General features: G+C 43.2%; 1 protein-coding gene across 3 annotated transcripts in view; it reads left to right on the plus strand.

Moving 5' to 3' along the window:
• Positions 1 to 22104, plus strand: part of MGAT5 (mannosyl (alpha-1,6-)-glycoprotein beta-1,6-N-acetyl-glucosaminyltransferase) — a 148852-nt gene that overhangs the window by 109820 nt on the left and 16928 nt on the right. For all 3 annotated transcript variants that reach the window (XM_025197563.1, XM_025197562.1, XM_006018383.3), the window contains 2 exons: positions 14034 to 14180; positions 19852 to 19968. In XM_025197563.1, coding sequence (XP_025053348.1) covers positions 14034 to 14180; positions 19852 to 19968 — 264 coding nt within the window. The remainder of the gene's footprint in view (positions 1 to 14033; positions 14181 to 19851; positions 19969 to 22104) is intronic.

Below are 22104 nucleotides of genomic sequence, written 5' to 3' on the forward strand. Positions count from 1 at the left end.
TTAGTTTTCTTTATTGAACATAATGTATATAGTTATAATCAAGTGGCCAGATAGTGCCTGCTTAATACCATCCACATAAAGGTTGGAATTTTGCTTTCTTTTTGTATGGCTTAGCTCCTGATATTTTGATCCCTATTATACGATCAAATAGAAGTGAATGCAAGGCACGGTGGTTTGCAAAGCACTCATGAGCTCTGTCTTGATGAGAAGTACAATATAAAATGTCACCATCTTCTCACAAAGTCCCTGTCTTAAAAATGATGGATCCCTGCAGTGCAGTTTGTAAAATCCTGCAAAGATTTGTGACATTTGGAAAGGTTTTGCATGTTATTGCTCCACTTTGATGCTCCTTTTACACTGTTATGAATTTCTGTCATCTGGAGAGCTCACTTTACTAATCAGCTGATGGCATTGTGGTGCTCAGCATCTTGGTGTTCTTGAAACTGATATTAAGAAACTTACAACTGCATTTGATAATCTTTTCAGGTATAGATTTTCTCTTTTTTTTTTTTTTTTTTAATGGGATCTTGTCATGGTAGAGCTCTCGGATATATTAGTCATTCTGTTTTTCATATGGTTTTCCATATTTCTTTTGGTATATTTGATAATTGCAAAAGTTGTTTTCCTTTAAATAAAGGGTGCTGTTTTTTACACAACCTAAAAAAGCAAACCTGAAAGCAAGCAGCAAAGCCTTCAGATTAGGTAATTTAAATTTTAGGATCTTGTTTTGTCTGATTTTCAAATAAATCAAAGGGAAGTATCCAGATGTAGTGGCCAAATGAAATGTCATGATTATTCTTTTATTTGTTATTCATAAAATCATAAAAAATTAGGGTTAGAAGGGACCTCAAGAGGTCATCTAGTCCAACCCTCTACTCAAAGCAGGATCATCCCAGCCAAGGCTTTGTCTAGCTGGGTCTTAAAAACCTCCAAGGGTGGAGATCCCACCACCTCTCTGGGTAACCTTCTCTAGTGCTTTACTACTCTCTTCATGAGAGAGTTTTTCCTAATATCTAATCTAAACTGCCCTTGCTGCAGCTTGAGACCATTGCTCCATGTTCTGTTATCTGCCTCCACCGAGAACAGTCCAGCTCCATTCTCTTTTGAACCACCCTTCAGGTAGCTGAAGGCTGCTATTAAATCCCCCCTCGGTCTTCTCTTCTGCAGACTAGTTCCTTCAGTGCCTCCTCATAAATCAAATGCCCCAGCACCATAGCCATTTTTCTTGCCCTCTGCTGCACTCTCTCTAATTTGTCTAGATCCTTTCTGTAGTGGAGGCCCAAAACTGGAATCCAGTACTCCTGATATAGCCTCAACAGTGCCAAACAGAGGGGAATAATCACTTCCTTCAGTCTGCTGGTAACCTTTTCTTCTAATACAGCCCAGGATGCTATTAGCTTTCTTCACAACAAGGGCATGCTATTGGCGTATATTCAGCTTATTGTCTACTGTCACCCCCAGATCTTTTTCTGAGGAGCTGCTGCTTAGGCAGTCAATCCCCAGCCTGTACCGGTGCATGGGATCCTAAGTGCAGGAATTTGCACTTCTCCTTATTGAACCTCATGGGATTTCTTTTGGTCCAATCCTCCAATTTGCTGAGGTCTCTCTGAATCATAGCCCTACCTTCCAGCGTATCTACTACTCCCCCCAGCTTGGTGTCATGTGCAGACTTGCTGAGGGCACAACCCCATCCCATCTTCCAGGTTGTTGATGAAGATATTGGTCAAAACCAGCCCCCGGACTAACCCTTGGGACACTCCACTTGATACCAGCTGCCAACTAGACATCAAGCCACTGGTTACCAGGGATCCTGATTTTCTCTGTTAAAAAATTCAAAATTCTACAATAAAAAATCTTAAATTCTCTGATTTAAAGCCCCCAAAACTTGTGGTTTTCCACAATTAAAATGAAATGCTGCTATATAGAGAGGTATCTGTTGAACCCAATGTTTTATTGATTTATTTACAGTTTTAAAGCAATTTGGAAGTCTACCAGTGCCTCAACCATTATTTTTGGCTGTGTAGGAAGGAAAGCAGAAAGAGCTGCTGCCTTGGAGATGTAAGGGCCAGGGGTGGGGAGGCAGAGGACAATGAGGACGACTACTAAAGTAGGATAAATAAGACCATCTAGTCCCACAGAGAGTGCAGGGAGGCTGAGCTGCATTCAGCTGCTTTATGAGTAGTGCATAGCTGTCCTTGGTCTTTCCTATAGCATCACATTGACCTGCAGAAGGTATAAAGCACATCCTGTCTGGGGTACTGACTTCTCCCTCACGCCAGGCTTCCTCCTGATTCAATTAAATCAATAGAAGTCTGTCTGATGACTTCGCCGAGGGCAGGATCAGGCCCTCAGAGGCATTGGGGTCTAGGAGAGGTGGGAGGCATGGATTCCAGCCCTGTGGCATCCTCCTGATGAAGGCTAGATGGCCAGCAAAGGTGGTTTAAGCCAGTAGGGCAGGCCTGTGCCAGGGGAGCCCTCTGTGCCAGAGACCCATGGCCAAGAGCCTCCCAGGGAGGTTCTTAATGTGCTCCAGGCTCCTCACAGCCACCGCCTGCAGCTCAGGCCACACAGCCCCCAACTGCCTAGGCTAAAGTCCTGCATTAAGTCAGGTACCTGTGGGTGACCCACAAAGTGAGTCGGTTTTGGGTGGGAATCTGAACTATTTCACATTTTGCAGCTTGGATGAGGGAGTGAAAAAAATGTTTTTGAGTTAAGAGTCAGACCAAGTAAGCCTGACCACTGGCTGCTAACAGATGTGAAAAAATCTGGTTGGGCCAAGCCAGAAGGGGTTTGGATCCCTGTCCCCATCCCCTGAGCCCATGCTCCGAACTGGTCATGAAACAGCTGTGTCTTAGCCTTCCCAGTCACTCTGTCTTTTCCCAGGGAAAGTATTCCCTCTCTGGTTTCAGATTAGGGTAGGCCTTAGTGTACCCTACGACCCCTGGTACCAGGCCTTCAAGACTGCTCCCCATCACCCCCACGCAGGCATCCCTGCACAGCCATCTTCTGTCTCATGGGACTCAGACCCACAGGCCTGGAGCATCCTGCCAGACTCAGGCTGGCTTCTCTGACAGTTGGATTTAAGGAGGATTAGAATGGGGACGGGGTGAATGGGTCTTTACTAGAGGTGCACCAATATATTGGTCCAATATTGTATCGGCACTGAGATAAAGAAAAGAAGCTGTATTCAAAATTGGCGTTATGTGGCCGATTAATTTGTCTGATGATTTCTCTGATAAAGACTTGGCTCCTTCAGGGGGCATGGGAAGGGGTGCAGGGTGGCTCCCACGGCCGCGCATGGCTCATCTGGTGATAATCTGGCGGCTCCCGCTGCTGCTTCTGCCACTCCTCTGGGAAGGCGCGGATGGGGAGGGGAGGCTGTGCCCCCAGATCTGCACAAGGCAGGCTGAGGCTGGGCTCTTCCCAGCTGGGCAGATCTGGGGAACGTGCACCCACCCCCCATGCCGCACCAGACTAACCGCACGCACCAGCGGGAACCGCCACCCCCTCTTCCCACCCACTGATGAGCCGCACCTCCAACCCCAACCCACAGCTGCAGCTCGCCCTGTGTCATGCAAATCGGGGGGCACACACCCCGACCCCTGGATGAGCCACTTGCAGCTCTGTCCCGTGCTCCTTCCCCGTCCCGGCTGGTCAGCCCCAGCCCCATTACCTCCCTTACCACAGGGGCCTTGATCTGCCCCCCACACTCCCCTTTCACCACACCAGACTTATCAGTTGGATGCAGCTCTTGAAGCTGAAGAGCTGCATATTGAAAATCAGATTGGTGTTGGCCAATCTGCCTCCTTAAAAATCATTTATCGGTATCGGCCCCAAAAATCTCTATCATTGCACCCCTAGTCTTTACCTTACTGCATTGTCTTCACACCCTTATTTGTATTATCTTTCCCATGTCAACAAATCCTAAACATTTCTAATGTAATTTGATTGTATGGGGGAAACTTGTATATGTGTCTTTAGAGAGGTCCCTTTCCCTTCCTCTCTGGACAGGGCTTAGGGCTTTGCGTCCTTTTTTCAAGCTGCTGGTTGCAGGCTGGAACTCTGCCAACCTGCAGAGAGCTATTTGCAAAAGAGGAAAATCCAAGTTTTTCTTCTTTAAAGAGAAGTTTTTCTTTTTTAATCCATGGTTTTTTGCAGGAAACAGAAAACCCAGTTCCCTGTTGATTACTGCTCCTTGAGCCCAACAATGCAGCCAGTTTTCTTTCTATCTTACAAGCCATTCATCCAACCCCTACTTCCTTAGCTTGCTTGCTACAATGGTGTGGGAGACCACATCAAAAGACTTGCTAAAGTCAAGGTATACCACATCCACTGGTCTCCCTGCATCCACAGTTATTGTTATGGGGTTTCTCATTTCTCTTATATTGGTATGCCTGACATTGACTGATAGATATAGTTTTGTCTTTACTTTAATATCAGTTTACAATAACAGCAGCCTAGGAATAAAATATACCACAGTCGGTTTTTAGTTTAAGGAAAAATCTTACGCTGGAGATTAGTATCTCCGTGATAATGTGGCTGATCTGGCTAATCACAGCACTGATCAAGGCCTCCATTAGCACTTGCTGTTAGTCTCCACTTTGACTGTACACTTGAATGTTTTTTTGGTCCTGGCTTTCCTTCCAGGCAGAAAGTAATAGCTTGGCATCACTATAAAGCACCTGTACTTTTAATGTTTACTTGTTTGGATCAACTGATTTGCTGCATATGTATGCATGAGCTTGTTTGTATCAAGTTAATCATCGAAAACCCAGGTCCTGGCATTGTATTGCAACATAGAATAAAAGAATCGTATTTCTACCACCAGCAGCACGTCTTGAAAGGCACATGATCCTGAGTAAAAGCTTGTTTAAATGTGCAGTGCACATTCAGTGGTATGGCTCTGATCCTCTGTGGGCTCATATGTATGAGACGCTACTGTGCAGTAGCAATGATGATTCAATGTTACTGCGCAATAGTAACGAGCTGCTGTGCAGTAGTTCACTGCTACTGTACAGTAGCATCAGAAAAAAATGTGCTGCAGTGGTACTGCGCAGCCCACCTCTTGTGTAGACATGACCAGTAAGTATAAACTTAAAGGGGACCAATAGAAGGCACTCCCTACTCTTCTTCTTCACACAATATGCAGATTATATGGTTTAGCAAATTATTAATGATTTTGTTGTATTTCTTTGCTCTGTAAATTATAAAATGTGGCCAGCATGCTAAAAGCGCATTAATGATAGCTGCTGTAGTGTCTTGGAGCTGCCCTCTCTGTGTTCAATAGCCATTTCAAGCACATAGATTTATTGGTGGGCTTTTTTGCAGCTTTGTCTTTAAACCTGCAAAAACACTTTCTCCTTCAAACTTTCCATTTCTAAGCATGTTAACTAATACAAGGGCTGTTGTTATGTTTTAGTAGCGAGTGCCATCTCCTATTTACCATTTTTTGCAAAGCCTCATATGGCAAGCCATCCCATCCCTGAACAGTCAGAGTTCAGGTCCAATGATAATTAAGTCCACTGCAAAGTACAAAGTAAACCACAAATGTCACTCTAGATCACCTCCATAGATTTTTCCCAGTCAAGCTGGATCAGACTCAGTTTCTAAAACATGTTCCAACTACCAGTAGATGACAGCTAAATTATGATTTTCTAATTGTTCAGTCCAAAATGTGCTTGGTATTGCTTAAATAGTTGACAGATGAAGATGAGAGCTCAAAGGTCCATTTTATTTGAGGATATATATAAAATAATTTTCAAATACCTTTCAAAAGTTGGTACGTTTCAAATGGGGTAATTTTTCTTTAAAATCCAAACGGCTAGCTGAAGTGTGAAATAAATGCATTGTGTGAAAATTGGAGCTGGTTGAAAAGTTCCTGAAGGAACATATTCTGTAGGAAGATGTTAGTTCACTCAACTTTTAAATGGTAATCAGATAGAAAGACTGGCTGATTTCCTGCCAGCCCAGTGTGCTAGGTAGGCAGCTGGGGAGCATGAACCAGGTATTTTTGGAAGATTTTTTTTTAATGTTCCTTCTTTGCTGATTTAATTTATGTATTTACATGTGCATCATTTTGTTTTGTTTCAGAAGGATAAAAAATGTGAATGCAATTTTTTTTCACAGAATGGAAATTCCAGTTTCCACACAGCTATAGCAGTGCTATGTATCTGGCAAACATTTGTTGCAGATAGTGACAAGCACTCTAAAACAAAAACCATGTTCAGCTACATGTTCAGGGAGCAGATTGTGAACTTGTACTGCAGTTTGCAAAGGAATACAGTTCTAGTCTGGTTTTTTTTATGGACGGAGAGCTTCAATTTCTGCTTCGCTAACATCAGGATAGTCAATTAGGGAGTCTATTCTGTAGGTATTTCTGTGCTTTACGAGGGGCTGTGCTTATCAGAGAGCTCCATGTATGAGCAAAATTTATCAGGGTGCTCATAGCTGTGGTATGTGTGTCAGTCCTAGGCCACTTTCCTCTCTGCAGTTCAGAATGGTGCATGCTATGAAATATTACAGTAATGACACAGAAAAATAGTAACAAATCTCTTGATTCTAGTAAATAAATGTTAAGTTTCAAGGTAAGTGATCCAAACCAGTTGGGAACAAAAGCCATTTGTAAAATCAAATGAATGAAACATGGATTAAACAGACATTTGTATACCTCATATGTACATTAGATATGCAAACCTTTTTTTCAGCTCATTAATTTATTTTAATTTATTTCCCAGTCATGAAAACAGCTCTTGTTTTTCAGTTGTTGTCCTCAGTTGTGGTGAGAACCAGTCTGTTCTCACCACGTAGATTGGTGGCACATCTTGTACTCATAACTGACCAGTTCAGGAAATTGGTATTTTACATAATTGACTCACTAACTGTACATCATTGCCCCCTGAACCCATATCAAAGCTATGTAGAACAGACACTGTTAGAGGCACTATATTATGACTTGACTGCAAATGAAAGGTAAAGCAAAAACACTCGAGCATGTAGCCTTTAAATTAAGAAAAAATAACAGAACGCGAAATAGATCTTACTTCATTAACATAGTCAACGGTGCATTTAGTGAGCTCTTATACAGGTGAATATTAAAACGATCTTTTACACACCAGAATGTGTTACAAGTTCCATAAAACAATAAGGTTTTACAACACTTCCTTCCTTTCTTTCTCATTCATATATTTTGTTTGGCTGGTACATAGGAAGCCCTCTCATTAGGACTGCTCTCTCGCAGGGCAGTAGTAAAAAACCACAGGGATGCTGTGCCCTCTGGAAGGTTTTCTTTTAGTTTCAGACCAAAAAAAAAGTGCCTCTTTTAGCCAGGTAGTGAGTTAGTGTGGCAAACTCAGTAATCTCTGGAAATAAATTCACTGAAAATGCAGAACTGGCTTTTAAGCTCCTTCAGGCACTGGTGTCATTGGATTCCATATAAAATGGACTGTGGTATGTGCTATGCCCATTTACAGGACTAAATAAATTACAGCAGTTCTGGCTTTCAAAAAACATTTGAAAGAGGGGAAAAATGCCCAGATAATAAAAGAAATGCTTTTAAGCACCTGCCTCACAGCAGGATAGAAAAGACTATAACCCTGTGTTTGCATCTTCTGAAACTAGTGAAGCAAAATAGAAGCTTAAACTTTCCAGTAGAGTGGATACAAGCAATTATATCTGCCTTCAGGGTGTTGCAGTATAAATATTTGGTCCCAATGAGCATAGGAATAAGCCACAGCAAAACAATGATGAGATAAAAATAGGAGGCAATTTACCACTTTTAACAGCCAGTTATAAGGACGAGATGATATCATCTCCTTCCAAAATATGCAGCAGGTAACCATCCATTCCAGAACTCTTATCAGCCACGGGTATTTGACTCCCCTTCAAATCATAGTCAAAGGAAGTATAGCCAGCAACCATTGTATATGTAATAAAGTTTTGCTGTGGTTGAATTTTCTTCCTTCTGGTTGCACATGTAGGGTTTAGGGCACAAACTAGGTAGAGACTCAGTCTGCTGTACATCTTTTAGATCTGTGTAACCTGACCAGCCCAAGTTAACCAAATGTATTCATACTATCAGCTTGTTAGATGGACCTTGTAAATCCATAATGTGCATGGAGCTTATGTAGAAGTTTGGCAAACATCATATAAAACAAGAAAACCAGGTTTGTGGCTGAGAAAAAGTCTTTAAAAATATATGAGCTTTGTATTATGAATAGCAGGAAGATTGCCTTCCAAGTTCTAAGAGGCAATTCACTAGAATCCTCTCCAGTCTATGAAATACAACGTAAACCAGTGCAGCCAAATAGCATGAGAGAGGGAAGGAGATGATTAAAAGGATAGGAAACCAAAGAATGTTACCAGCCTGGGAGGGAAAGCCAAGCTTCCCCCAAGAGAGGATAGGGAAAAGAGTCAATCTCAGCCCTCTGCTTTGCCCATTAAGGCTGGGAACAGACATTCAAAAAGCCAGGCCCTGAACTGATTCACTCTTTGCAGGTTAGTCTAACCTGCCTAGGTTGAACAGATTTGCAACAGCACAGACATTCCTTGTGGACTGAGGAAATGTGGACACGTGCCTGCAGTTGCTCAGTCCAGCAGCGGGTTGGGTGGGGGAGGCTAGAGCATGCCCTCGGCTGCAGGGAAGCTGTGGCGGGGGGAAGGGGGGGGGGGGGGGATGGCCAGCCACGGCAGTAGCCTTGGCTGAACTGCCCAGAGAGGGGTTTAATTCCCCGCTTCCTGTCCCACTGACAGGGACCTGAGCCAGGTCTGCCAGGTGCTCCCCCCTCACTGCTGCAGCAGTGGGCCAGCGTGGCTCTTGAGGCAAAGGGGGCAGGGAGTGGGGGTTATTCCCCACTTTACCTCCACTGCCCCCAGGGGACCACAGCCAGGTGTGCCTGCCCTGACCGCCACCACTGCAACTCGCTTGCTGCTTGGGAAGCCTCGCTGCAGGGCAGGCAGAGCTGCAGTGGACTGTGCACAACAGCACCAGGACTTGAAGTGGGCCAGAGCCCTCCAAGCCGCTGCCACGGTCCCCAGCAGCTTTTCCCTGCCCCACAACACGGCTCCCCTGCTGGGAAGGGGCTTGCGCTCATGGAAACCATGACAGGGGCAATGTCTGTCCCTAGCTTAGGTATCCTACCTGAAGATTACATGAGCCCTCCTCAAGCCCTTCAGAAAACCTCAGGGGATGGTAGTAATCATTCTTGTCTTCTCCCCTGTTTGCTTAGTTCTGTAAGGAAGAATTATTCTTTATCCAGCCAATTCTAAATAGTATTGCTGGGTGACATTTTCCAAACACACTTTCTTCATGTGTACTTGAAAAATGCAGTCTTCAGTTTCTTAATGCTCAATTGCTTCTATTAGACATTTGATGCAACTCATTGCAGTTAGTGGCATGCAACATTTCTGTTATGCACTTATATTTAGGAAGTATCTCAATGGATTGTCTTAGGCTTTCCAGAAATAATAAGCTGCCTGTAATTGAAAGGATTTGTAAATTAGAATAGCGTGAGAATGAGTTAGTGGGGCTCTGTAATATTCCCTTGTGTTAGGCTTTTGAAGCACAGCACACGTGATTTTCAGAGTTAATTTAAAATATTTATATTTTTAATGTTGCTATTAATCCCCTGCCAGGTTGCTTTCCTACTTGTAATTTACATCGAAGAAACGTGGTGAAATGTAGTGTATAAATTCAGGTTGGAATTAGGAAGATCTTGTTGTGAGCCAAAATTATATCTTGGGATGCAAATGTGGAATCCCAGTGATTATGTCATGTCACATCCCTGCCAGACCAGGAACAATAGTCAGTCGTTAAATCTTAAGTCTTTATTCAGGTGGAAACGCTGTGGCACAGTGGGTTATCTGAAACCTAGGAGAACCAGTTTGCTCCAAATATCTCTCCCTGGGGTTGGTAGTTGGAGCAATGGAAAATTAACAAAAGAACGACAAAGAAACCGGGGTGTTGCTAGGAGACTCACAAAGGTGCACATGGCATGTTGGAAAGCAGAGGGGAGCAGGGAGACAAGCTCTTCTAGTGGGTCTTGTAGAGGTGGCTTAATGGGCAGATCCACTAGGACAGAGAAAGTAAATGGAGCTAGAAGGACTGTATTGTTCAGAAGGCCATCCCCTGGCTGTAGGACCCAAGGGCCCTGACCAGGGGCAGAATCAAGGGGTGCAGCAACTGAATTGCACCCTTTTTTGGCTGTGCCACACATCATCTCTCAGTGTGGGGTCTAGCCAGAGCCCCTAGTTTCATGCGGCTCCAGAGCCTGGGAGGTGAGCGCTGCTACCACTGCTTGTCCCCTCCTTTGCCCTATTGCTAAATTCAGCGGGGAAGGAGAGGGAGAACAGCAGCATTCATCTGCTGGGCTCTAGATCCATAGGACCGCAGGGGCTCTGGCAGACCCCACCTCGATTAGCTGGCAAGCTCAGAGCCAATTCTGCACACTGAGCTCCAGCCGGAGCCTCAGCTGACCAAAGCTCACTGCATGTGCAGCACAGACAGAGGGGCCTGACCACACTTTCCTCACCTCTGTATCTACTAGTAACCCAAAGAATGCTCCTGAATCATGAGGAAACGGCAGGGAATTACATATATGGCTCATTACTTTTATCTAAATGTTGTTTGCCCCTGGATACCAAGTAATGAGCAAATCTGTTATACAGAATTGTGCAATGGGTTATGTCTGTCCCTCTGAATAAGTGAACCATGAGCCAGAAACCTCTCATTCTTCTGTGCAAGTTGGACCTCACATGAAACTGGGGGCTCTGGCTAGACCCCACACTGAGAGCCCATGTGTGGCACAGCCAAAGAAGGGTGCAATCCAGCTCAAACTCTGGAACACGTGGGAGGGCTGTGAAGGCAGCTCAAGGAAAGCAGCACTGCTTCAGGTTCTAGGCAATTGGAGCAGGGAGACACACAGTGCCAGAAGAGGTGCTGGGCTCGAGGTGGATATGTGGTTTGTACAAGAGATGCACAACACCAAGAACTGTGCCAAACTCATTCTAGCTGGTACAAACTGAGAGCACATTGACTTAATTCTTTTGGATCCTCTCACTTAATCCGGGCACTCCATGTGTGATGCACAGAGTGTATGCTCCGCAGATATGTTTTCAGAACCTTATCTTTGAGTTCCATAAGTGTTTAAAATGGCTGCAGAACAGGTGGCAGCGTTCGTATTATTAAGTGCTGACAGTGTATTCAGTGCTGTCAAAACAGAAATATTCCCTTCCCCAAGGAGCTTCCCCTAAATAAACAGGTAATACAGAACAGACACAAAACTGTGCAGCCGCGGATGGCAGTAATTTATGGCAGAAAGTGAAGAATTTATTTATCATGTAAGAGAGAGCTACCAAAGAAAACCAGGTCACGATGGAATTGTTAGCAACACTGCAAATCCTCTGAGTTAATGGTTTAACCTTGTCTATTTGATCTAACTAGGTTTAGTTAAATTGTCAAGTGCGCTTCTATTATTTTTGTTTTCTACATGGCACTTGATGAATGTGTTTTCATGTCCAGAGGTTCCTATTTTCCAGAAGTTAATTTTCTGGGTATTAAACATCTTTTGAGATTAAATTTAGCATGAAAATTTGCTATCTGCAAGGAAATAGGAAGCTACATGATGTATAATACCAGTTCAGATTTGTCTAGCCTAGTTCATTAGTGCTCAACCTTTTGGCCCTGCAGGCCAGATGAGAGATGTGGGGCAGGTCTGCAAGCCAAATCGGGCCCCACACATCAGGATCAGCCCCAGGGCCCCATGCTACCCCTGTAGGCTAGGATCAGGGCCCCATGTGGGCCCCGCAACACCACCACCCAGCGTACAGGGATCAGGCCCTGGGACCCTGCTTCGCCACCGTCCGGCCTTGCATGCTGGAGTTGGGCCCCATGTTGTCCCCACCCACCAGTATTGGGGATGGGGCCCCCACACCTGGATCGGGCCCTGCATGTAGGGCCATGCTGTAAGGCCCATGGGGCTCTCCAGGCATCCAGAAATTTGGCTGCAGGGAAGCAGAGCCACCTTGGGCCAGACTGCATGTGGTGGGGGGGTTGAGCATCCTTGGCCTGGTTTGTTTATTTTCAACCAGAGTGCCACAAGATCTTTTTAAGGGTCCCGTGCAATATTAGCATTATTAAGTATGTAAATGCCTACATGTACTTCACAAGACAAACAGAGGTTGCAGATAGGAATCCATAGCGTCACAAACATCCTGACCTGTTGTGGTCTTTCTGAATCCTTTGCAACATTGCTGCTCTATTATGTTTCCATAGTCAAAAAAAAATGAATAAAACTAAGAGGTTGCATTTTCCAAGCAGTGCCTTGAGCAGAAGCTTAAGAGGGCAGCACTGCACGCTGGATAATCACACAGCCACAGCAGCAGCTGTTGTTTTTGCACCCCCTTGTTCTCCCAAATGAGCGCCCAGGGCTGCAGCCCCTGCTGACCTCCTTAGTTATGCTACCAGCCTTGAGTCTAAAAAGCCTGGGAACCACCAGTCTAGTTGTTGAGAATTTCTCCAATTCTGCTTTTTTCCACAGTCGCTTCTTATAACAAACAAGATTGCTTCAATACTTAATTTTTACTAAATACTTAAAGAAGAATTTCTTGCAAAGACATTGCAGGTTTTGAGGGGAAATATTGTTTTTAATCCAGATACCTCATTTTCACTTTTATTGCACACGAACTAAATATTTTCATATTTGGTGAGGGAGGGTTCTCTTTAGAACCAGTCAGCTCGAAATGTTATTCTACTGATGCCAGGCATGTGTACGCCTGTATACATCAGGGCTGATTATACAGATTTCTGTATTGGCTGTAACTTTACTTTAATTGTTTTTGCATGTAACCTGAAGTAAGCTGTTGAAAGGAACTGTCACCACTTTAATTCTTTTCATATCCGTTTATTTTTCCTTGCAATACTGTTTCTTTATGGAAAGTACTTCAGTTTACTAAATGGAAGCTGTCATGTTCTGACTGCATAATCCCAATAGCTATGAAGCTTAGTCCTTTTTTTTTGTAACTAAACAGAAGCTGAGCCCATGGCATGTGTGAAACCATTCAGCAGTGTTGGTTGGCAATTTCTGGCAGCTATTGTAGGTCAGACTGCTTTACCCAGCTCATTGTACACTCGCCTTCAATTAACCAAAGTAAGAGAATCCTGCATTTAATTCAGTTTTCTCAGTTGTGAAGGCCAGGAAAGAAACTGAATTTTAAATAAACCTTGTACAATCTTCCATTTTTTATTAAAAACTTAAGTATTTTCCAGTTGGATTTCCTCCTGCAGAAGACCTCTCTTTATCAGAATAGCCATGCTGTAAAATTGGCAATAAAAGTAGGTTTTCCCCTTCAGTTTACATTAGTTTGTCAACTTGTTACTGCAGGACCCTTGCTGACTAGTTTGTGTCTTCAACTGATGTTTGCTGCCATCTGTCGTTTTGAATCAGAAAGATCATGCAGTTTGCCAATGTAAAAGTACTCAGACCAAAACTAGTCGGTTGAAGAGAGGGGGAGGAGAATAATAAAGTAGCACAGCTCTTTAGTGATGTAACTGTTGTAAAACCTGTACCTACTAGTCGACCAGAGAGCCCCACCAGTTCCATTTGAACAGTAACCAAACCACCAAATTACTTTTTCCCAAAACATAACAGAAAGGGGCTGTTGTTCCATCAGTTTCATGAAAAACCATCTGTTTAATTTAGAGTGGACTTCCATCATTCTAACTCCAACACGTAACAGAAAAATCATTGTTGGATATGTTTTACAGGACGTTCCATTTCTCTTTTTTCCAGAGGAGAGTGAGCAAGCAGTCAAAGCCTTAGCAACATTCAGCATGAAGCTAATGTGATAATTTTTAATAAAGCTTTGTTGGGTGATAGACGGTTACCTCATTCTTTTCAAAACTATCCTCTGGTTGTATTTTGTAGCCTAGTAATTTTTTTTAAGAAAAATTGTGTTCGCTTATATCAGATCATCATGATGAATTTTTGATTGTCTTCCAAAGAAAAAATAACAAGGATTGTATGTTTTCTATTCCACAGTTATTTGTCGGCCTTGGATTCCCATATGAAGGGCCTGCTCCTCTAGAGGCTATTGCTAATGGATGTGCTTTTCTGAATCTAAAATTTAACCCACCCAAAAGCAGCAAAAACACAGAATTTTTCAAAGGCAAGCCAACACTTCGAGAGGTAAGCATGTGAACACCAAGTGTTCTGACGTGGCAAAGGATTGGGGTTTAAACATGTCTATTGCGGAGAGTTTTGTTCTGTAGCTGTTCTCCGAGGATCATAAAGACATTTATTTTTAGTACAAATTGATTTTTTTTTATCCTATATTTAAAAAGTCAAACTAAGAGGCATAGTTTACTGTTTGCCTAACATGAAAGTAGTCAGAATACATACAGGCTTTTTTTCTGAGTACAAGACTGTGCTTGTGTTGTACAAGTAAATTATTACTAATACATAGCTACACATCTACATATAGGTGCATTCTGTTGTTTTCCTTTTGTCAGAGCATATGTTGAAATTTCGCTTCAAGATCTGACATTCTGCCTAACAGCACAGGGTATTGTTTTTCCGTATCACTATACATTTTATTCCCTTGAAATAATGAGCAATAATATGCAATAAGTATACTGCCATTCATATAAGTTAAATGAAAGTTATACTGTATTTGCAGATAAGTTCTGCTAAAAGTTGTCCTTAACTCTCCTGTTGGTAATAACAACAAACTGTGTGTTTATTTGAAGATAAATGTGTGCAGAGTCCCAAACCAGATTTGGAAGAGAACAGGAAGGGGAAAACCGCAAGTTTCCAAACCAGCCAGGATATTTTGGAAAGTAGAAAGTTAAACAAACTGGCTGCTATGAAAGAATATACTGAAAAATAGTGTTCATCCTTGCTAGGAGTTTAAAAGTAGCACATTTATATAAGAATAAAGTTAGGCCTATAGCACACCGTATTTCCCCCTAAGTTTGACGTTAATTAACGTTCTTGCTTGTGATCCTGAATTGCTGCTGAAAAAGTGCTTTATAGTACTAATCAACTGCAGATTATTTTTTTATGTAAAAAATAATTCCTATGCAAACATGTAAATAAGCACAACTTTGTATTGCAGTGTTGGTCTGCTTGAAGGATGGGATAGCTTATGTATTGCATGGTGGCAACTAGTTATTTAGCAAGGCACCTGTATTCATTTTAATAAAAGAACATAGGTTGCTGTGTTTAAAGGGTTGGTAAATGAGGTTTTGTGCACCTTTTATCAGCCTGCTCTGTGAATAAAGTTTGTACCGTCCAAACTCAGTCATCACCTTCTTACAGTTTGACTTTTTTACTCTTTTCTTTGTGAATAATTAAAAGAACAATAAGAACTTAAGAGTCAGCCTAAACTTTCTTCCTAGGTTTGGTTTTTTGGCTTTGCTCAAGACTGTTCTGAACCTGTTTTGATTTGCTATCTCTCTTCCAGCTGCTCTTTTATTCAAGTACTGCAACCAGTAAACCATCAGAAGGCACTTAACCCTTCCCTGACAGAATTACAACTTTTTGAAACAATGAGTACTTTTAGTGAAACACTGCCATTCTCAGCCTTTATATAATGTTAGGATGAGTGGTATCATTTTGATGTGTCTTTGAGTTTTTTTAAACCCAAATAGTAAAAATATTTATTTATTTATTTATTTATTTTATTTTATCCTGGAACAAACTGTGTTCTGAAATTCTCTCAGGTGTAAAATTGCAGGTTTTTAACAAGCTGCTGTTGTAGACAACAGAAGTGTCCCATGGATGACTAAAATCTTAAGCTTTGGCCAGTGACCGTATCTCAGGATCGGGCTGGCAATCTTAAAATGTTAACAGAGCACTGTAACATCCTCTAGTTTGAGAAATGTCATTTTTCAGTTCTTCAACACTAGACTGGCTTAATGGTGCTGCTGCCTCTTGGGCAGATGCAGAAGACTAGTGATCTCCAGCATAACTCGAATTCACAATCCAGTGAAGGGTGGGAAAAATACCAGTGAGGCTAAAGTGTTAGACTTCAGAAGGGTCAATTTTAGTAAACTTAGAAGGCTAGTTAGTGAGGTGGCTGAACTCAAGAGCATCGAGCGTATGGGGGTCCAGGGGGGCTGGCGGTTTCTCAAGGGAGCGATCCTTTGCGCACAAAAGGAGAATATTCCATTACTCAGGAAAGAGGGCAAAGGGACAAAAAAGCCCTCTTGGCTGAACAGGCAACTCCAGAAAACACTGGGGGCAAAGAAAGAGATTTATAGGCAGTGGAAGCAGGGGGCAGCCACCAAGGAGGAATATACCTCTCTGGCATGCTATTGCAGGGAATCAGTTAGGCAGGCCAAGGCAGGACTGAAGCTTAGGCTGGCTACAACAATGAAGGACAATAAAAAGTCCTTCTACATATATATAGCAAGCAAAAGGAAGGCGCAGAGTAGCATAGGGCCCCTGCAGGACAAATCGGGACAGTTGGTAGCCGACACAGGGGAAAAAAGTAGAGCTCTTCAACGAGTTCTTTGCTTCAGTATTCCTAAGTACTGGCCAAGACAATTCCCCCAATTTGAACACAGATAGATGTCCGGGAGGCACTAGACCGCCAGTGGTTAGTGCTGACTTAGTTAAGGAGCACTTGGAGGGGCTGGATAAGTACAAGTCAGCAGGCGTGGATGACCTCCATCCACGGGTGCTGTAGGAATTGGCCAGTGTCATAGCAGAGCTACTGGCACGGCTGTTTGAGCACTCATGGTGCCCCGGCCAGGTCCCTGAGGACTGGAAAAGGGCCAATGTCATGTCCGTTTTTAAGAAGGGGAGAAGGGATGAGCCGGGTAACTTTAGGCCAGTCAGTCTTACCTCTATCCTTGGGGAAAAAACTGGAAAAAATCATTAAAGACTGCATTTGTGAAGGCCCAGCAAGGGAATTGATGCTGAAAGGAAACCAGCATAGGTTCATCACAGGTAGATCCTGCCTGACAAACCTTATAGCCTTTTACAACCAGGTAACACACTGCCTTGACACAGGAGCTGAGGCAGATGTCATCTACCTGGACTTTAAGAAGGCCTTTGATACAATTTCGCCTCCTAGTCTAATAAGGAAGTTAGCAAGCTGTGGGGTGGACGCTTACACAGTCAGGTGGGTGGCAAACTGGCTTAGAGACTGCACTCAGAGAGTGGTGCTGGATGGGTCGTTTTCAACCTGGAAGGAGGTGGGCAGTGGTATCCCGCAGGGTTCGGTCCTTGGACTGGTATTATTTAATATCTTCATCGGTGATTTGGACTAGGTTGTGGAGAGCACCCTGTCCAAGTTTGCAGATGACACCAAGTTATGAGGCAAAGTTAACACACCGGAGGGCAGGGAGTGGATACAGGCCGATCTGGACAGGTTGGAGCAATGGGCAGAATGAAACGGTGCAATTCAACAAAGACAAATGCGAGGTACTCCACCTAGAGAGGAGGAATCCCCTGCACACCTATAGGTTGGGGGATGACCTCCTCAGCAGCTCAGCGGCTGAGAGGGATCTTGGAGTCGTAGTTGACTCCAAGATGAACATGAGCTGGCAGTGTAACGAAGCCATCAACAAAGCCAATCGCACCTTATCGTACATTAGTGGATGCATGACCACCAGATCAAGGGAGGTGATGCTCCCCTCGATGCAGCACTGGCCAGGCCGCAGGTGGAGTACTGTGTCCAGTTCTGGGTGCCGCACTTCAAAAGGGATGCGGAGAATCTGGAGAGGGTCCAGAGGAGGGCCAATCGTATGATTAGTGGCCTCTGTGCAAGACCCTACAAGGGGAGGTTGAGTGATCTGGATCTCTTCAGCCTTCACAAGATGGCTGAGGGGAGACCTTGTAGCAGCCTATAAGTTTATCAAAGGAGGACAACAGAGAATTGGAGATGCGCTATTTGTCAGGGCACCCCTTGGAGTAACTAGGAATAATGGGTACAAACTAATGGAGAGTAGATTCAGGTTAGACATTAGGAAGAAATTTTTCACAGTAAGGGTGGCGAGAATCTGAAACGGGCTGCCAGGAGAGGTGGTACTATCACCTAACTTAGAGGTCTTCAAGACGAGGCTAGATAGGCACCTGGCTGGGGTCATCTAACCTCAGTCCTATTCCTGCCTGGGACAGGGTGTCGGACATGATGATCTTTTGGGGTCCCTTCTGACTCTACCGTCTATGAATCTATGAACTCCCAAAGCTTTCTGAAGTTCAGTAATTTTCCTTGCCTACGCTCTCAGAAGATTTGGGAATAAAGTGCATGTACTTATTTCTTAAGTGCTTTCACTGTGCTCAGTGCCCTATAGTGGATTTATAAAAGAGTGCATACTGCTTCATTAAGTAAGACACCCGTGCTCTAGAAAAAGAGAATCTTGATACTCCGATTGTTTTTTTAAATAGTGTAATTGTTAAGGATAAAGTTAATGTCATAAAACTGAGTTCAGTGTGAATATGTAAGTGTTATGGGGGGATTGGGTTTACAGGAGAAAATCAGAAGATGGTGCACTAGGATATAGCCAGTCAGAGAAAGCATGTCTCCCTCAAATCTTCCAAGTAAATGATAACAAAGCGTCAGTTCTCCAATGGGTTTTGCATGGATTCCTCTTGGCCCTGTGCAGGCAGAGGTGTCAGCCTACATAGAGCTCATCAGATGATTGACCTTGGCGTGTGGGTTCAGCTGCCCATGATTACCACATTCCTGTGTCTAGAAATAGGGAGCGCCAGGTAAATATTTTTGTGGGAAATGGTCTGCTTGTATTTCCTGGCCTTTTTTTTTTGGTTCCAGCCAGGAAAAAACAGGTATAATGGGTACTAGATTCAAGAGGAAAGGTTTCTAAGTAAATGCAGATTGGTTGCTTTACTCAGTAAAAAAAGCAAAAGAGTGAAATCCCAGTGCATGAAGCAGTACGAGCGTAAATACATGCTCGCAGTTTTGTATGCTTGTTGTTTTTCCCACTTCCTTTCAGTGCTGTTGTGCCAACTGTAGCCTGGTCAAATGCATTCACCTTTATTCCTCCTGGGTTGGTTTAACTGATGATTTTTTTCACCTATTGTAAATATTTTCTAGCAAAGCAATGAACAAAATGTCACTTAACTTTTAAAGGCATGCTGGAGGTGACATCTAGTATCTTGCTGTCAGGAGAGCATCACAGTTCGTCCTGGGTGATAGAAGTAATGTATTATTGTGCTATACTCATAGGAATTTAGAAGCTTTGGGCATAGATGTTTGGATACGGGGAACTACTGGTAGGATGTAGAACATTCTTCTTCTATCCTAGACTAAAAAGTTAGAATTGAGGGCTATTGGATTTGTGCAAAAAAATGTCTGATAGCTTAATTCCTAAACTATGCAGGTCCAAAAACATCAATGCAGTGAGGACGAATTTTCTTTGTTATCAATCTGAGCATAGAGAATCAGAATCAAACATGGAAAAAGTCATAATCATAATTTTTGTGAGAAAATGTTGGACAAGAGGGTTTGGATGGAAAGATAATGACCTTTCAGCCTGGGTGAATAGGATGACCTAGTAGAGATATCTGATGCAGAGATAACATGAAGGGCTGTGGGTAGTAAGGAAGATGTTAGCTGTTCTCAAGCAAGTGGATGATATCAGGTAGAGAGAAGGGTATAGAGAAAAAGCAGAAGTACATGAAGCTTCCCTACTCTCTCTCTCTACTTCTGTTGCCTGTGCTGACCTATTGTCTGGGCAACTTAGAGGACTTCGGTCTCCACAATTATCAGCCCAGAACATTTAACAAGTCCTGGTTTCACCCAAAACTGTTAAAAAGAGATGTACAGAAAATCTGAAATATGGATATTTTTCATTTGACTTATTCTGATATTGACTTTTTTCTTTTTCAGTTGACCTCTCAGCATCCCTATGCTGAAGTTTACATTGGGAAACCACATGTTTGGACTGTGGACATCAGTGATCTGTTTGAGGTGGAGAAGGCAGTTAAAGCAATTCTGAATCAAAAGGTTAAAATACATTCTCTCAGTTAATAATGAGCACATGAAGGTGATTAGGTATTGCAGATCAAAGAGCCTCCTGAAGTTAGCTTAACTAAAACATAGTGTTGCATTCTGGAAGGCTCTTGGGATTTTTATGTCCTGCCCATGACTTTGGGATCGGAGGAGCAAGCTAGATTCTGCAGTCGTTTTCACGTGTATATTGTTATTCACATAAGTAAAAGTCATGCCCATGTGTAGGCTAGAGGTCTTGGTGTGCAATTCTCAGAGGTCGTGTCTGCACGAGATGCTACTGCACAGTAGCAACAAGCTACTCTCTGGCTGCTACTCTCGGGCCGCATCTACACATGCGGCAAACTGCTCACTTGTTACTGTGCAGTCACTTAGTACTTGCATAACCAAGTACTAAATGACTGCACAGTAACTAGCATTACTGCACAGTAGTGTCCCCACATGGTTTTTTCTGACGCTACTGTGCAGTTACGACAAACTACTGCTCAGTATCTTGTTATTACTATGCAGTAGCATCGCATTATGCAAGTACTAAATGACTGTGCATTAACAACTGTGCAGTCTGCCGCTCGTATAGATGCAGCCAGAGAGTTCAAGTGAGAGGAATTCAGTCCTTGCAAGTGTTCAAGCATTTTTAAGCAAGTTGCCCTGTTGATAAGGGAGATTCACAGGTTGTCCAGAGATGCATCTTAATTTACTCATTAAGTAGCTATGGCAACAAGGCTGTGAAGATACTTGTCCATTTACAATATGGGCTTTTAATGAAAAGATTATAAAAACAGTATTCAGAATCTAATCTGAAAGTGTTTTCAAATAACCATTCAGTCATTAGCCATTAGTTTTTTCTTTGTGCTTCTTAAATTGGGAAATTAAACAAGATTACAACACTTCTGAGATACAGTAAGATCTAAGCCTAAATTCATCTCTGTCACTTTTCTATAAACTCTTAATTTCTCTCATTTAATAACTCCTTAAAGATCATCACTAAGTGATTTTAGAATTCCCCCCTGAGGGAGTAAAAATCCGTTTCAACTGACAAATGCACGAGGCGATGCTTTGTTAGTGACTCCATTTGCATTTAGGGGCTTACAACTAGAAGGGAATTCCCAGCTCATCAAGTCCAGTCTCCTGATGTTACCCACATTGTGTCAAGCTCCATCTCGAAAAGAGTTGGGGGTTTTGCCTCTGTTTCTTCCATACGAAGGCTGTTCCAGAGACTTATTGCTCTGTTGTATTTTCTCACAAACAGCACACATCTTATTTTCCCCAATATCAGACCCCCAAGACTGGCAAACCATAGGCTGCGAAAGCAAGGAAGCTTATTTTCTGACCAGCATAGAAGCATCCTTTTTTGATTCCTGTCTGACCAGCATAGAAGCATCCTTTTTTGTTTCCTGCTGCCATCTCTATACTTGTTTCAGTTTGAATTCAGCTTCTTTTTTCATGGCTGAGCAGAACTATACACAGTATTGCTGAGGAGATCTCACCAGGGCCTCGCACAGTGTCACTAATACTTACCAGTTTCAACAGAAACACCTTCTGGATGCATTGGTGGGGATCTCATTTGCCTTTTTCACAGTGCATCTCATTGGCAACACATGGTCATTCTGTGATCAGCAGGGATCCTGGCTTTCTGTGTTTAAAAGTGGCAAATTCTCTGATTTTAAGGGAAACAAATCCCAAATTCTCTGATTTAAAATACCCTAAATTCATTCTTTTCTGCTATTAAAATGAAACGCCACTACTTACATAGATATCAGTTGAACACAATGTTTTATTGAGATATTTACAATTTTAAAGCAATTTGGAAGCCTACCAGTGCCTTGAATTTGTTTTTTGTGACCTCGAAAATCAGAGCTCCCCCGTCCCCCTTAGCTCAACTGGATGCAGGTCCATCTGCAACTGTCTGTCGTCCCCACCCGCTGAACAACCCTGATATGCCGCTGCTCTGCTCCTGCCCATGCCACTGCCCGTCACTCCCAAGCCCCACCAGCCCTGCTGGTACCCTCACTCCCAACCCACAGTCACCCACCCTGCCCCTCACTCCCCACTCACAGCCCCATGGCCCTGCCAGTGCCCCTTCAGTCCCAGCCCCAGGCCCCAGCCTCCCCATGCCCCTCCTGCCCACGCCAC

The sequence above is a fragment of the Alligator sinensis genome, unplaced genomic scaffold (assembly GCF_000455745.1).
Source record: "Alligator sinensis unplaced genomic scaffold, ASM45574v1 scaffold277_1, whole genome shotgun sequence".
Lineage (NCBI taxonomy): Eukaryota > Metazoa > Chordata > Crocodylia > Alligatoridae > Alligator > Alligator sinensis.